Raw genomic sequence first — 15,396 nt, forward strand, 5'->3', positions numbered from 1 at the left:
AAACTTGGTATCTATGTAGAAAATACATGTACTTAATGGATACGCTTATATTTATATGAGTGTTGGATACCCTACACCAGTTGCGGGGGCGTTAATGATGAAAATCTTTGTGAGGGTGAGAAATAATAATCTTAATTTTAAATGCCCAGCGAAGCGGACTGTTACAGCTAGTTAATAATATAAAACTGCTAACAGTCCCATTATTTGAACATATCCATTTTATATGATATCATTTAATCCGATCTGTGTATGATATCTCTCTAATAACATATTTGAAAATTATAGCTATCGATAACCACTGAGAGAGAACGTTGTGAGCGATAAAAAATCCATAAAGACTGTTCAATTTGTAAAAGCCATAAAATTACAAATACAGTACATGAAATGTAATATAAAAGATCTCGTAACGTCGGATGCGGCGTCTAAAGAAATCGTTCGGGTCAAGGGTCACAATATCACTAAAATGCTGTATCAGACAAAAAACTCTTCACAGTTATATAAATGGCACAAAATCGTGTTTTACGATATATTTCGCATGAAGAAGCTCGGCGGGCGATCTCCTATTTCGAACGATAAAATATTAAATGGACAATGCAATATTTGGGTGGATTTTAGTCGTGTATTGCTGTGGAGACAAAATATCGTCCTCTCGCATTAAAACTGTATAATCTCAAAACTTACTAATTTTACAGGAGAGTGCTTTAAAGGCTTAATATGCGATATTTTTAATATTAATCATCTTTGCAACATTTATTTTTTACTTTTTACCAGTTACATTATCTGTCTTTTAAAGTAAGATAAAATTATGTATTAATTTTGTTAATGATAGTCAAAATAGAGGTAAACTAAAAAAAAAAAAAAAACTAAACTACGCTCTTTTGAGAGAAAAATACTGGCGATACCAAATGATACCGCATATTAACTCAATTTCGAATATTTTTGGAAATTGTACACTTTTAATGCGAAAAGACGGTATGTGCCCATGGCTTCCATGAAAGTAAGTGGCAACTGCTGCTCTTAGACATCAGCAATAAGATTGTTCCTCCAGTTTGAGCACAAGACAAGCATTCATTAATGGGAAATATTACTTTAGAGGCCCCATGAATAAGGTCTGATTTTAAAGGCTTTGACAAATGGCTTAAGAGACATTTTTGCGACATTTTTCCGATAATAGGAATCAGCCATTTGAAGTTTAAAATTTGGAAAAAAATATTATAACCAAAAAAATCACTCAGCTATTTCGTATTGTATTTTAGTAGTAGTCGTTATAGTAAACTTAATTGAAGTTCAATTAAAAATATCGAACTAATATCAAATACGAGGCTAATGCGAAGTAAAGTGCACCTTATAACAAATTATTAAAACTATCCCAGCTTAAGGTGTATCTATACTTATAATAATAATAATATTATAAAGATTATAAAGAGGAAAGATTTGTTTGTTTGTTTGTTTGTTTCGAATAGGCTCCGAAACTACTGGACCAATTTGAAAAATTCTTTTTCCATTAGAAGCCGACATTGTCCCTGATGAACATAGGCTACTTTTTTTAATTTTTTTTTTTTGTTTCATTTGTGTTTTAATGTTTCCGAAGCGAAGCAAGGGCGGGTCGCTAGTAATTTATAAAGTATAACGATGTAAGATATATTTCATTGGTGCTATATCGACTGACAGCTTTTCGAAAAACATCGTGGTTGCTAGGCAACGTCTCTGCCGCTCCGCTCGCATGCATGCCCCTCCAAGACCCACGAGTAGAACAAATACGGATGTGCGCGTTATAACCTTTAATTACAAAGATAAATGTCTATACATCTTTGCTGACTTTTTTAGTCTCGTCGATCCACAGAATCATTAAAAGCCAATCAGGCGTGCAATGGTAACTTGACATTATAACTTAAACAAACAATGATGAGAGGTAACCAAATATTTGGGTGCTGTAGCTTTCGTGAGCCTCTACACAATTCAGATTTTGGCTCTTTGTCTGGAGACAATGAAAGCGATCGTCTTTTAAATAGCTCGGACATTAACAGGCACCCAACACAAAGGCATTCAGTTGACGGGACCTCAAAAAGCCGTCCATTTGTATGGGTCACCATCGTACCGGTTATACATCCAATATTTGGGATTGTGATCAAACCGGCCGATATTATAGACCCGGCTTCAATGAGAAAATCGTTTGCTTACGACTTCTACTTAAAGGTTATTTTCTTGGAATATTTTGGAAATTCTACAGGCAACATACATATATAATAATATTTTAACAATCATGTATAGGCAGACGGTTGTAAGCAAAGTTACAGCGGAAAGAATAATTCGGAGTCAAAGTGGGAAAATAGATTCCTTTCGATTATTAAGTTTTTTACTGTTCACTATTTTAATAAAAACACTGTTCTAATAAAACCTATGTCAGTTTTGATAAGTTATAATTTAAAACGCATGAAAATAACAACAATACAATAGATGCATTGAAACCAAACCCCTACGATACCGTATGAGTAGAAACGCAAAATATACATATCCCTGTTATTATAACGGTAATAAAACAATGAAAAATCAGTACATAGGATCTATTTGCATACAATAATTGGGGTAATAGGCTATTTAATAATAATAAAGATAGGGAGGGTATGAACACACAAGTTTTTATATAAATCTTAGTTATTCTGAAACAAGTTTGTTTGGTTAGATTGTATTTTGCGGTACTTAACTCAGCAGGAGTTTCACATAAATAACAAAAAAGTTATCCAAAATCGATAAATAAATGAAGTTGTAAGGGTCGGGGGAAGAAATTTGATTGGTGGACAATATGATTTCGCGGGGGCACTCAGAGCGTTCCTAAGCCATCAAGTGCCTTGGCCGTAACGCCTTACCATCAAGTGCCCTGGCGTTTTTTTTTATTGCCCTTTTAGGCAGACGAGCATACGGCCCACCTGATGGTGAATGGTTACCGTCGCCCATGGACTTCAGCAATGCCAGGGGCAGAGCCAAGCCGCTGCCTACCGCTGAAAGGGGGAGCTATATTGTAAAGAGCCTCTTGGGAGTCACCGTCAGTACGCTTGAACATTGCACAAGTTAGCCTCCGAACGAACCCCTCAAGCGTCTCCATATCCAGGTCCTGAGCGATTAAGTCGTTTCTGACATAGCATCCAGCTCCAAGCATCGGGCGGAGAGACAGGTTCTGCTGGGCCTACAACTGCACCAGCATGCAGTGAAGCGTGAAGTGATGCCATCCTCACAAAAAACAAATTTTTCCCCGAGCTGATGATACTGCACGGTAGAAAACCGGTAAAATGGTTTTTTTTCCTACCTAAGCTGATGGTCTTGAGAGACCATATCAGCGTCACGAGGCTCAAACTTGATGTTGTTGCTAACACGAACCCTAGCAAAAGTCGTGCTTCGCAGAATCTACCACCGGGTCGGAAACGCGACCCACTGAGAAGATCCGGCAAGAAACTCAGAGGGCGATCAAATGTTATTGTTCGATGTTGTATGTTCCTTGAAAATTTCGTTAGCGCGATTTAGGTATCAGTTAAATATCTCCTGTTAGACACCGCTAGAAGTTGCAAAATCCGTAAAGTTGCTTCTTTAACTTCGTGCGTCTAAACTTAAGAATAAAATGCGATGAGAACACACAAATCGTAGCATAGCTTAGTTTTCCATAGCCGTGTAGTTTACTCACGGCGAGTATAAAAAGAGCGATTAGCAATATTTGAAATTCATAAAATGCTATTAATCAAATGAACATTAATACTCCGAAATTATCTTCGTCGGTCAGACTCGGCTTGTATTGTTGTGGTCCAGTGAAATGGCGGGCTGAAAATTAGAGTGGTTAATATTCATGTCATAATTAAATTTAATATGGTGTTTGTGAAATAAATTTTAAGAGCATATGCCATTAGATAATACACATAATCATAGTTGAGACTCAGTTGGAGACTCAGTTGGACATCAGTTGGAGAGGCCTATGTTCAGCAGTGGACAGTAGACAGGCTGAGATGATGATGATGATGATGATAGTTGAGAACCATGACCATTTACCATTATCCATACTACCTTTCTTGCGTTCACCCACAGCTCGTTTTCAGGGATCTTATCTGCCACGTAACATCAGACTTTCAAATGTCCGGTATCTCTTTTTTTTTTTTATTGTTATATGAGTGGACGAGCTCACAGCCTACCTGGTGTTAATTGGTTACTGGAGCCCATAGACATTTACGACGTAAATGCACCACCCTCCTTGAAATATAAGTTCTAAGGTCTCAAGTATAGTTACAACGGCTGCCCCACCCTTCAAACCGAAACGCATTACTGCTTCACGGCAGAAATAGGCAAATTTCCCAAGCGCTATGAGGTTAACGATAGCAATACCTATCTGTGCATATTAAAAACGCGCGATACCATTAATAAACTAGTGGCATAGTTACTGATAAGGTGTCTTGGGAACCTGCATGGGCAGGTACCACCATTACCACCCTGTCTATATCCTTAGCGAAGAAGTGATGCGTTTCATTTTCAAGGGTAAGGCAGCCGTGTTATAAACGGACACTTGAAATATAAGTTTCAAGATGTGTGACGAAATTTAAGCTGTTGATGTCTATAAGCTACAACCACTTAATAATAGATGGGTCGTGAATTCACTCAGCCGTCTAAGCGATAAAAAATTGTGCAAAAAAGGCTCAGAATCAGGCTATAAAGTTTCTTATCACCTTTCACAAAACCCGGTATCCTAGGTACTTCCATACCCCTCCATCGCTCTAGAAAGCTCCATCTAGGTACCGGCAGAATTGGTATTGCTAATTTTGTGATCGATGGCTCAGTGGTTATAGTTTTCAGGACAGTTGTGGTCGAAGCCGTTGTAGCCGGAATAGCCCAAGTCTTATGTTCTGAATCAAAAACAAAGAAATAAATCACAAAGATCCATTACATATTTATAAATATTATCTGATAATATAAAGAACTATATGAAACTAAAACTGCACTTTGTAGTGAGTTTTATGAAATCTCCTTCTCTATATTATATAAAAATGGATTGCTGTTCGTTAGTTTCGCTAAAACGCAAGAACGGCTAAACCGATTTGGCTAATTTTGGTCTTAAATTATTTATGGAAGTCCAGAGAAGGTTTAAAAGGTAAATAAATATGAAAATGCTCGGAAATTAATAAAAATAACAGTTTTGTTTTTCCTTTGATGTGTCCCCCGTCGGACCGATTCCTTTTGTTTGTTTTAAGGTTATTTTATACAAAAGTTTAGGTATTTTATGTATCGATTGAGGCACTGCGAAATTTGCCGGGTCAGCTAGCTAAGAATAAAAGTCTAGACAATTTACTTGTTGCTAATAATAGACAGAGCCAGTCTTGGTCCATCTAGGTAAGTGGGTACCAGAATCTATTGATACTACTGCGAATGCGGCTTGAGATATAAATAATATATCATTTGATAGTAAGACATTACAAGTGTGGCTCGTAACTGCTTATGACTTTATGATTTCGGATAATAGTCAAGCTTAGGCAGATCAGTAGCTGATTTCATTTAGATAAGTTAAGCAGGTAGTAGAGAGGAAAATTGAGTAAGCAGGTGATAGTTTGGTACACGAGGATTGGCTCGAGGAGCCGAGTTCGCAAACCAAGAAGATGGGAGGATAAGCTGAAAATTACCTCTGGACCCGTTTGGATAATAGTAGCAGTATACAGAAAGTAGTGAAGTGAGTTGTAGGAGAACTTTAAAGAAAGGCGCATCGAGACGAGTTATATTTTGTAGCGTAGATTTTATAGTATTAATATTAGTATAAGTGTAGATCTCACTTTTATATTTTGTTTTTATAGGTACTATATTGTTTTTTAGTCTACTTGAAATTGTTAGTAATCGCTGTAAAATGTTCAGGAAATAAATGCGTTATTATTATTATTAGTATCAATAAGCAAATCAAATATACACATATACCTATATATAAGTATACTACATAATAATATAGTCATTGACATCAACACAGTCAAGATAGACATATTTGATTTTCTATACATAGTTAATCGAAAACTTACTTCCATCAGATCCAAGTCTTTTTATTCTGACCGGTTGCTTGATAGCATCTATCAACGAATCCCAAGCGCTAATGAATTCGTTCTGAAAATATTTTGTCTACTTTTAGTGATGGTAGGAAATGTAAAAACGAGTTCTTGTCACGAATCTGCCTAATTTGCCGACTAAGCCATAAATTCATTTTAAGAGCATATACTTATTCCAATTTCGTTTTAGATATTCTACACCATTTCTGGAAATTGCGTTAGGATATCGATGGGCTCCGAAAACTTTTCTAGACTAGGTCCGTAACCTATTCTAGTTATCTTAAATTCATCATCTTTTGATGTGGAATAACCATCAGCTCGGGCCTATAAAACCAACTCTTACGCCGTGATGGCATGCGATAGGACGTTCTTTTGTGACATCACCCCATATCTACATCACCGCTTTTGATTCCCGCAAGTGCATATTAGGTATTAGTGTGTATTAGGCACTACTTTGCATTACTGGTGGACCGAAGGCCTTTCCAGTTTCACCAGGACAGGTGGGCGAGCAAAGGCTCAGCCAGGAGGGGTGGGATTAGCTAACAGCTGCCCGAGCGCTTCCGAAGGAGACCTAACAACTCGAGCGCAGCTGCTTCGCGAATGAATCTACTACCAGATTGGAATCGCGACCCGCCGAGAAGATCCGGCGAGAAACTCAGTGGGCTGATGCACGGGTTAGGTTGCACGTCGAACTCTTTGCCGAGTTCGACAAGTACGGTTACCGGAGTTCTTGAACCTGCTACTAGTGTTAGAGCTAAAGCGTCTAATGTAAGAGTTATTGGATCTGATGAATCCGTAAGGAAGTGTCTAGATTTTTCTGTGCGCAAAATGACGTGAAAATGAATTGTTATGTTTGTAGATGAATAGATGGTCGTTAGCGTAATACTCAAATGTCACGAATAGAAGCTTAGTCATTCGTAATTACAAAAAAAAAAAACATAAAAACTTTAAATCCATTATTAAGTTTAATAAAGCACATTCAATTAAATTCGAAATGTGATCTATCTTGCAATAAATGTGTATATTATTACCTTAACATCAACTGGAAAGTTACCGAAGAAATCTTCGAGATCGCACACGACGCTACCGAAAACGCAGATTAGCACGAATCCTTTCAATACTCGATCCTCCATGGCGACTGAGCGGGACCGAGAGGGCGAACACAATGGCAGAATCTACACAGCGATATTATGTAAATACTGTTACATATATTTTTATAGGGCTTATCATAACATGCAAGAGAGTCATTCTCGGAAACAAAAGACGAACTGTTTGTTAAAGCTTGGTCTGGTTTGTAACAAATATGTTCATGTGTCAGCGTATGCTGTTTAACTTAGATTAAACTCATAATATGTTCACATTCTTGACTAGCATGTTCTAAAAACGTGATGCGATGTAGAGAACGATTTGTTTTTGTGTAATACAGATTATGACAGCTACATTCATAAGTCCTCGTGGCTGCTAGCCGTAGTTACATATTACTACGCGGGTAAGAGTAACACCATCTATCGTTGAATAGCAGAAAAGAATATCAAAACAACTGGTAACATCGAGAACGCTCGAGAAACGCAACGCCATCTATTATCATATAGCTTAAACACGTATCGAAAAGGCCTTCCCGAGAATGCTCTCCATACTTCTAGGGATGTTGTATCGATTATAAAAGCGTTGCAGAAATGACCCGAATCCAGTTGGTAACCGGTTCTACTCGAAGCGAAATAGCGTAAGGATCACTTGAAGCGAAGCGGAAGAAGCTATTTAAGAATTGTAAAGTGATCTGTAAGTGTTCTAAGTGCTAAATATAGTTTTAATTTGCACTTCGGTGGTAGTTTTATTTATCTTGAACCCCAGCACGTAACAATATTAACATTTGTAGAACAATGGATTATGTTCCAGCTCACAATTGAGGCTGCAAATCATTCAGTTGGTCAGGATATATTGCTAGATACTCCAGAGACATTATGCTAAGAGCTATACTATTCCACGCGGTCCATTTAAATCCGCTACGGACATTACGAATCGTATCATTTATCCTCAGGCGAAGATTACGTTCCTAAGTCAACCAAAACAACGGTCTCATAACTTAGAGACCTCCAAGGCCCGACGAATCCCCCAGATCTCACTGAATCAGCCGCTGAAATTTATTCAAATCCCTTCCTTTTCATAAAATCAGTTATACCAAGGTGTTTTTTTTTTCTGTTGATGATAAGGAAGTGTAATATAGAATTTATATAGTTTTCAAAAAAACTATAGATGCGTAAAAAATAAATCGCTATGTTAAATTAAAAAAATATATATATGGCATAGAATTATTTGAATGAGCCTTTCTATTAACTAGTCACTAAATTTAACGTTATTGACAAGATTTAGTGCTATTAAAAAAAAAACGATAGAATCCACTTTATTTTCTAACTTTCAAAAAAAGAGAAAGTTGAATAGAAACAAAAAATGTTAATGTTAGTGACAATAGTCAAATTTTGATAACGGCGTGAACAGTGTTGTAAATGTAAAGAAAAACCTTTATCATTTAAAACTCTTTAGTTTTAAAAAATGATTTTTATAATATATATAATAGATAGATAAACTAGGTACGCTAAATGTACCTACGCAGAAAGTACGACAAGTACTTGAGTATAATGACATCCTGTATTGAGGTAACAAATATTTATGAATGAAAAATAGAAAAACAATGAAAGTAGACAATTATTAGGTAAAATAGGTACGTAGGCCTTACTTTTCAATAATATGGTTCCCTGACATGACAAAATATTTGGCTTTGACTAGGGTTGACAACATTTTTGGCATTGATAATTAATTATATTTTTACGGGGTTATTTTGTAACACGTTGTATAAATATTTATGACATTAAATCGGTTCAAATTAAGCATTTTGTCTATGCTTTGGGTGAAACTTACATAGACTACAAGAATTACCGCCCCCAGAAATCAAGTATTAACTGTCAGGAATAGAAATGTCTACGACCGGAAATCGAATACGGACTCGTGAGTCCAGTCTAAAGGACAAAGGTCAAAGGTCAAATCTAAGCTGTAAATTATCAATATTTTTACAAACTTTCCTACGATGACACGAAGATTTCGTCTACGGCCCGAAAGTCGCACGTCAGTGACACTACTCGTGAACTCAGTTACGCTGACTCAACTGTTGTTGGCACACCGGGAGGGAGACGGCATAATATTTAAATAAATACTTTTTATTTTGTCTTGGCTTAGGAATAATATCCCCTGCGCTGAGGACAGGAGGGAATGGAGGAACATAGTCTAAAGAAAAGTGCTCCGTAAAGATCACGGCCCTCAGCACTGAGGAACACGACGCAAGGAGGAGGAGGTTGGTATATTTTTTTATTGCTTAAATAGGTGGACAAGCTCACAGCCCCCTGGTGTTAAATGGTTATGGAACCCATAGACATCTACAACGTAAATGCGCCACCCACCTTGAGATATGTTCTAAGGTCTCAGTATAGTTACAACGGATGCCCCACCCTTCAAACGAAACGCATTACTGCTTCACGACAGAAATAGGCAGGGTGGTGATACCTACCCGTGCGGACTCACAAGAGGTCCTACCACCAGTACTCGAGTATCGGTAAAGTACAATACGAGTTTAGAGAAAGCTGATTTTAAGTGGTTGCCGGAATTACTCGTTGCTTATGGATATTAAAACGCGCGGGCAGGTACTTAAGATGAGACGGGTATAGTAGATTGGGGAGAATAGAGACTAGAGTTAGAATAGGGACAAATCTGGGATTTCACAATACTTTTGTTGAGTTGTTAGATTTAACTTTGTTGAACTGAAAATTACTTTTATTTAGTGTTTAAGAATATTAAATACTTTAATTTAGTCATCAAAGTTTTGTAACTCATTAAAGATATTAAAAAGCTAATTACCTAAAGTTAGGTAGGCTAACAACTAAATAGTGTCAGCTCTATCGAAATACTCTATTGTCTCCATACGTAACACCACAAAGCCAAGGTGAATCGGGTCAAGCTAGTTTTATTAATTTTTGTGAATATTTTGTAATGAGCTATGTATATGATGGTATAATAACGCATCGTATATAAAAATTTAAGCCTCCGGAACCATTTTAATCTCAATTTTATTGGTATTAATTACCCTAAGAAAAACCATTAAGCGTTGGATTAAGAAAGAGTCTCGATTACCCCCCCATCTACGGTATTTTAGAGTTCGAAATACTCTCTCAAACGTAAATGTCGCCCAGCAATCGCATTATAAGTAATATTTTTTTTATTTTTTTTATTGCTTAGATGGGTGTACGAGCTCACAGCCTACCTGGTGTTAAGTGGTTACTGGAGCCCATAGACATCCACAAAGTAAATGCGCCTTCAATTGTTCGTGGCATAAATAGGCAGGACTATATTCTATTACTATATTCCATTAAATTCAGAAACGCTCACATAATGGAACTTTAAAATTTTATGTCTTCCTAGCTCAATGTGACGCGAACCTAAATAAAAAAAAGTTTCCCCTAACTACTTGGGAGGTGACTCTCGCTTTCGAAGTGCCCTACACTGAAAAAGGTTTTACAAGTCGCTCGAAAAAAATGTTTACGTGTTTTGTAAAGAGAGTGTTTTTTACTTGTCATCGTGCTTTTAATTTCTTTTGGGCTTGGCACGTGTTTTATTATTATTATTATTATTATTTGAAAAGGTTTAAATTTTTTATTAAGCTTATAAATTTAACTCGACGTAAAACGCGAGGACCCGTTTGGGCAGATATAATATAAGTGATATATTATAATAAATAATGGCGCGTTATTTGTTGAGTTGCAATTTAATTTTACGATCGTAGGTAAATTAATATTATGTTTTATTAACAATAATTTTTAACTAAACAATAATTTGTTTAGGAGCTAGTAGCACTGAATAGAGTTTTGCCTCGATCATTGCGGGCGGACGTCAAGACATTTCTCTTTTTGTCACTCGCACTATCGATTTTAAATCGATAACTATTTTTATAATCCCTGATTGTTTGAGTAATTTAATCGTCTATATAATAAATATAGTGTAAGGTCAACACTACAGGTGGGCTGTGAGCTCGTCCACCCATCTAAGCAATAAAAAAAAAAAAAAAACTACAGTCTAAATATTTTAATGTAGGACTCTATGGACTCCTGTGTCATATACTACATGCCCAGCCTCCTGATCAGCCGATATATCTATTCTATTTTTAAATACGTAGATAGTTGATCGATCATGCCTGACATTAAGTTTTCGCCTTGAGATATTACGTTGAAGCCTCAATTTTATTGAATAACGGCTGGGTGTGTGTTTTTTCTGGTGGTAGAACCTTTTGTGAGTTCGCACAGGTAGGTTACACCCTGCCTATTTCTGCCGTGAAGCAGTATTGCGTTTCGGTTTGAAGGGTGGGGCAGCCGTTGTGGCTATACTGGGACCTTAGAACTCATCTCAAGGTGGGTGGCGGCATTTACGTTGTAGATGTCTATGGCCTCCGGTAACCACTTAACACCAGGTGGGCTGTGAGCTCGTCCACCCATCTATACAATAAATAAAAATATCTTATAGTCTTATTAATATGTATATACTCTAGCACAAGTAATTACATGACAATTTTAAATTTTGCAAATTTATTTTTCATTCCGCGTTGTTGTTTCCTGCGGTCACCGTCCTCGTCGAACCCGTCGCTTGAGACGAAGGGCTCGACGAGCGAATTAATCCATTGACACAGTCCACTGAGTTTCTCACCGGATCTTCTCAGTGGGTCGCGTTTCCGATCCGATGGTAGATTCTGCGAAGCACTGCTCTTGCTAGGGTCAGTGTTAGCAACACTCCGGTTTGAGCCCCATGAGCTCAGGTGAGCTCATGGGGCATATGTAGGTATGTTAGGGTGAAGCTGAAATAGCCTCTCAAGGCTATCAACAAAGGTAGGAAAAAAAAGTTTTTTCATCACCGCAGAAGTCGTTCGTAAACATTTCTAAAGTCTAAATAAGAATATAACAAATATTCCGTTACCCTCCAAATTCAAAGAAACATTACCTTTCCTATGAATAAAAATTCTATAATTACATTCAAATGGAAGGTTATTTTCAGCATCAAAACTCGCAGGAGCGGCCGTCTGTACAAACGACAATTACAACGGACTGTACAAGAAAACGCTTTTAGAACGTTGCATATTTAACAACGGTTGCGGTGCGTGGTTTGGCGGGTAGTCGGACAATTTTAGATCATATACTTCGGACGATTACAATTTTGATTTGTAGCAGGTGAGGTTCTAGTGAGGTTTTTGAAATCGTCGTGGCCTAAAGGATAAGACGTCCGGTGCATTCGGGTCGAGCGATGCACCGATGTTCGAATCCCGCAGGCGGGTACCAATTTTTCTAATGAAATACGTACTTAACAAATTTTAATGTTCACGATTGACTTCCACGGTGAACGAATAACATCGTGCAATAAAAATCAAACCCGCAAAATTATAATTTGCGTAATTACTGGTGGTAGGACCTCTTGTGAGTCCGCACAGGTAGGTACCATCGCCCCGCCTATTTCTGCCGTGAAGCAGTAATGCGTTTCGGTTTGAAGGGTGGGGCAGCCGTTGTGACTATACTGAGACCTTAGAACTATATCTCAAGGTGTGTGGCGCATTTACGTTGTAGATGTCTATGGGCTCCAGTAACCACTTAACATCAGGTGGGCTGTGAGCTCGTCCACACATCGAAGCAATAAAAAAAAAAGGTTCTATTTATATAAAGTCTTGCCAGAATGCACAGGTAAGTCCCGTCACCTTGCCTATTTCTGCCGTCAAGTAGTTAAACATTTCAGTTTGAAGAGTGGAGCAGCCGTTGTACTGTAAAAACTGAGACCATACTACCTGGAGCCACTGCGTTCATCCAGAGTGCGTTTCCAGATATCTTATTTTGCCACGTTCCATCCGGCTTTGAAATGAGCTGCTCTCCACGGTGTTTCCCGAACACTATGACATATTCTTCTTCAAACGAGGCTTGTGGAGAGTATTTAACGGTAGGCAGCGGCTTGACTCTGCACCTGGCATTGCTGAAGTCCATGGGCGACGGTAACCACTCACCATCAGGTGGGTCGTATGCTTATCTGCCTATAAGAGCAAAAAAATAAAGACTTAGAACTCACATCTCACCACTTAACACCAAACGGGCCACGAGCTCGTCCATCCATGCTCGTTATAAATAAATAAAAACTTCGATCTTCTTGCTTTAACAATACAGTATTCTCTTCGACTTCCGCGATTCGTAGACCTAATTCAAATTACTATTATGGTCTAATTTTGCATCTCTTATTGTAATTGTATTATTTCCGTCCTTTCGAGATTCAATCGTAGAAGTAGTTTTGACTTCGACTTCATGTCACAAAGTGTCTCATTCAAGTCAAATTTGAAGAATAGTGCGATTATTTTTCTCTTGAATATTTTTTTCCTACCTATTTGCTGGTAGTTTAAGAGATTATCCCAGCTACAGGGTGACTACGGTAGGTGAGCTTACGGGGCTTAGTCCGAAAGAGTTTACTATCACTGGCCCTAGCAAGAGCAGTGCTTCGCAGAATATACTACCGGATTGGAATCGCGACGCGCTGAGAAGATCCGGCGTGGAACTCAGTGTGTGTCCGTGGATTAGTCCGCTCGTCGAATTCTTCACCGTGGCCGCAGAGTTCGACGAGGACGGTGGTCGGTGCTTGAAGAACCTAAAAGCACTGAGAGTGGATCGGGGGGATCCGACAAGACATGCTTCGGGCGACGGCGGCTATGCGTTGGCCCGTCGCCTAGGTCGGATAATAATATGTATTGTTACTGTTATGCCGGTAAGAGTAACGCCATCTATCGCCGAATAGAAGAACACTAGAGAAGTACAACGCCATCTATTGTCAGATAGCGGAAACACAACACTAGAGATGTGTGAAATATTGTTGATAATTCTAGGGATGTGGTATCGATTATAAAAGCGTTCCAGAAATTAGTTGCAGTAAGTTAGTAATCGAAACTACTCGAAGCGAAACAGCGAACGGATCACCTGAAGCAGAAGAAGCGAATTGAGAATTTTAAAGTGTTTGTGAAGTGTTTAAGTGTTTTAAGTGATGAATACAGTGTTAACATGTAATTTGGTAGAAGCCCTAGCGCGTAACAATACTTGCAAACACTGGTAGACCGTCTATCATGCGCCAATTTCAACAAAAAGACAGCAAAGCAACTAAAAAAAATATCGTAATATCTCTTTTCGATTTGTAACTTCCGAAACTGTTCGTTAATTCCTAAAATTAATAAAAACTCAGTCAGTTCATTAACTAAACGAAACTTTTCGCTTCGGATAAAACGTCGGAGCATGCAATTAGTGGAAAATTCCCATTGAAATTTTGTTTCTCGCCCGACGTATCTTCCGAACGTAATTATCTTGGAACTGTTAATTAATTTACGAAGTCTTATTAAAATTTACAACGACGTCCAATAAAAATTCAACGTGACAAAGTATTTACGTTGAAAATTGAAAGTTTTATTAAAGCATAAGTTCGTTGTGTTAAGTTCGCTGTGATTGGTGAATCGCCATTACCTTTATTCTAACGACGCATATAACACAGTTTAATTGATAAAATATCAAATAGTTTCTTTTATTCACTGACATTCCTCAACGCCAAACCACAAGCACTAAAGTTGAGAAACAAATCACGCGCGGTCATCTAGCACTAAATTGGGATTCCCTGTGTTATAGGTACCAGACATACACGATTAAATATATACATATTATATATAAATAATAAATAGCCACGCAAAGAGCAAACAAATTTGTTCATCACACGAATACTAACCCGTTGTGGGAATCGAACCCACGACCCCTGGCGCCACAGTCAGGGCCGCTAACCACTGCACCACCGAGTCAGTTTTTATGTAAAGACGAAAAGGAACAATAAAGAGCTGTTTTAATCTATCATAAATCTAACGTAGTATTAGGATTTATTTTCAAAATAATATAACCACAAAAATACAAAATAACTAAGCAACACAAAATGTTTTTTCGTAAATTACGAGCCAAAACATTCCCTTGTAATTGCTGTAAAGAGAGAGACAAAACATAACGTTAAAAAAAGATAGAAACAGTGTCAAAGACACCTGCGCTTGATTTATGCGTTCGAAGAATGCGGGATCCGGTGGCGAAAACCAATGGGAAAAACACTAGAGTAGGGCAGGCAGCCATACTGATATTCTGTTTTTAAAATTAGGGTTGAATTTGAAATAATTTGAGGAAACTATATATGAAGTCACTGACTACTACTCTACACACCATAACAAACATTATAAGTGGACTAATTATAATCATTAATT

General features: G+C 37.7%; 1 protein-coding gene across 1 annotated transcript; it reads right to left on the bottom strand.

Annotated features, from left to right (window-relative positions):
- Window positions 1-3,696: 3,696 nt before the first annotated feature.
- On the bottom strand, window positions 3,697-7,334 carry LOC110385405 (uncharacterized). The gene is made up of 4 exons (XM_021348704.3): window positions 7,091-7,334; window positions 6,036-6,117; window positions 4,704-4,880; window positions 3,697-3,810 (listed from the first exon to the last, which is right to left on the bottom strand). Exons 1-4 carry the CDS (start codon window positions 7,190-7,192, stop codon window positions 3,731-3,733), a joined length of 441 nt encoding a protein of 146 aa, XP_021204379.1. The 5' UTR covers window positions 7,193-7,334; the 3' UTR covers window positions 3,697-3,730.
- Between the last annotated feature and the right edge of the window lie 8,062 nt (window positions 7,335-15,396).

The sequence above is a fragment of the Bombyx mori genome, chromosome 17 (genome assembly GCF_030269925.1).
Source record: "Bombyx mori chromosome 17, ASM3026992v2".
Classification (NCBI taxonomy): Eukaryota; Metazoa; Arthropoda; class Insecta; order Lepidoptera; family Bombycidae; genus Bombyx; species Bombyx mori.